At 61.0% G+C, this 1,877-nt stretch overlaps 1 protein-coding gene across 1 annotated transcript; it reads left to right on the top strand.

Moving 5' to 3' along the window:
• Positions 1–888: 888 nt before the first annotated feature.
• On the top strand, positions 889–1,563 carry NOG (noggin; the record flags this gene model as incomplete). Its single annotated transcript, XM_081317053.1, has 1 exon — positions 889–1,563. The coding sequence occupies one exon, from the start codon at positions 889–891 to the stop codon at positions 1,561–1,563; it is 675 nt and encodes a 224-aa protein (XP_081173179.1).
• Positions 1,564–1,877: the final 314 nt, after the last annotated feature.

Raw genomic sequence — 1,877 nt, 5'->3', positions numbered from 1 at the left:
TCATAACCCAGCTCGGCGAGGAGCGTGCCCGATGGAGCAGTGGCCAAGCCACCTCGGCTAGTTCCTTCGCCACGGGGAAGCAATTGGAAGAGAGGCTCCTGCAACAGAGCATCACTTTCCAGCCGCGCTTTGAGCTGGCCGCGGACGCAACGCGGAGAAAGAGGCTGCCCCCCTCCCCACCTACTCCCTTCGGCTGGGGTGGCTGGAGCAACCGCCTGAGAGCGATCGCCTTCAGGACTTGGGGAGTAACACATCGCCTTTGCCTTCCCCCCCCCCACACACACACACGCACGCACGCACACGCCCACGAGTTCCCTCTTTTAAGGAGAAGTGCCTGAAAAGAGCGAGTCGGTGGTTTCCATAGCGATGGGACAGAAAGTGCAGGAAATTTAAAGACGCTGGATCCTCGCGCAGCAGACAAACTGGTGCCAACGTGCGTGGCGGCGGCGGCGGCGGCTGTTGCAAACTGCAAAGAGACGGGAGCCGAATGGGAAGTTTGCCGAGGTCTCTCTCCTGAGTGACGCGGCGCGCAACTCCTGAAGTCCGGAGACGGAACAATTGCATGGGGCACCCCAGGCTTCTCGTTTGCTGCACCGGGCTGCCGAGTTTCACGATCAGCATTACTTACTTCTAAACGGTGCTTTTTTTTTTCTTCTGCTGCTGCTGTTGGCTACTCACCGGATCCGAGGAAAGGCGTTTGGGCAAGGAGGCTGCAGCCGCTGAAGACAAGCGGCAGGGGACGGACCCTCCTCTCCTGCCCCCTCCTTGCTTGGATACCCTCACCTCCTTTCTCCGGCCGATGCCTCTGCTCAGGCCCGCTTCTGGGTGAACCCTGTCCCCTTTCCCTTTCCCCTCCATCCCTCTCTCTCTCTCTCTCTCTCTCCGAGCATGGATCATCTTCAGTGGCTGGTGAGGCTTTACGCGTTGGCGGTTCTCCTAGGTTTCCGGCTGGAACAGGGCGATTGCCAGCACTACCTCCACATCCGACCGGCCCCCAGCGACAATTTGCCCCTGGTGGATCTAATCGAGCACCCGGACCCTATCTTCGATCCCAAGGAGAAGGACCTGAACGACACGCTGCTGAGGACCCTGCTGGGCACCCACTTCGACCCGAGCTTCATGGCGGTCTCCTTGGCCGAAGATCGTCTCGGAGGGGACGACCTAGCCCAGCTGGACCTGTTGCTGCGGCAGAGGCCGTCCGGAGCGATGCCCAGCGAGATCAAAGGTCTGGAGTTTTACGACGGGGGGCTCCAGGCCAGCAAAAAGCACCGGCTGAGCAAGAAGCTCCGTCGGAAGCTGCAGCTCTGGTTGTGGTCTCACACCTTCTGCCCGGTCCTCTACACGTGGAACGACCTCGGCAGCCGCTTCTGGCCCCGTTACGTGAAGGTGGGCAGCTGCTTCGGCAAGCGCTCTTGCTCCGTCCCGGAAGGCATGATTTGCAAGCCGGCCAAATCCATGCATCTGACCATTTTGCGGTGGAGGTGCCAGCGCCGCGGGGGGCAGCGTTGCACGTGGATCCCCATCCAGTACCCGATCATTTCCGAGTGCAAATGCTCCTGCTAGGGCGGGGGGGGGAGCAGCAACGCGTGCCCTCCGCTCCAGTCACCGCCAACGTCCCGAGGAAAACAGCCAGCCGAGCAACACCCTGCCTCTTTTTTTTTCCCCGCACCGAACCATCCGGCCGCGAAGCCGGGCTTCGGTCGACTTCCAAGACGCTACAAAGAGATGGGACGTTGGCCTCCCCCGTTGAAACGTTTTGCACTGTTCCGGGTTGTGCAAGACCGGCAACTTTTTGCTTTGTGTAAAGGCGAGCGTGCGTCACGAAAGACCCGGGAGAGTCCTTGCGCGCGCGGACCCTCTGCCCTGCAGACCACCCA

This window comes from Vipera berus (assembly GCF_964194415.1).
Source record: "Vipera berus genome assembly, chromosome: 2".
Classification (NCBI taxonomy): domain Eukaryota; kingdom Metazoa; phylum Chordata; class Lepidosauria; order Squamata; family Viperidae; genus Vipera; species Vipera berus.
The sequence above is the reverse complement of the archived record's forward strand: the minus strand, read 5'-3'. Positions and strand labels throughout refer to the sequence as shown.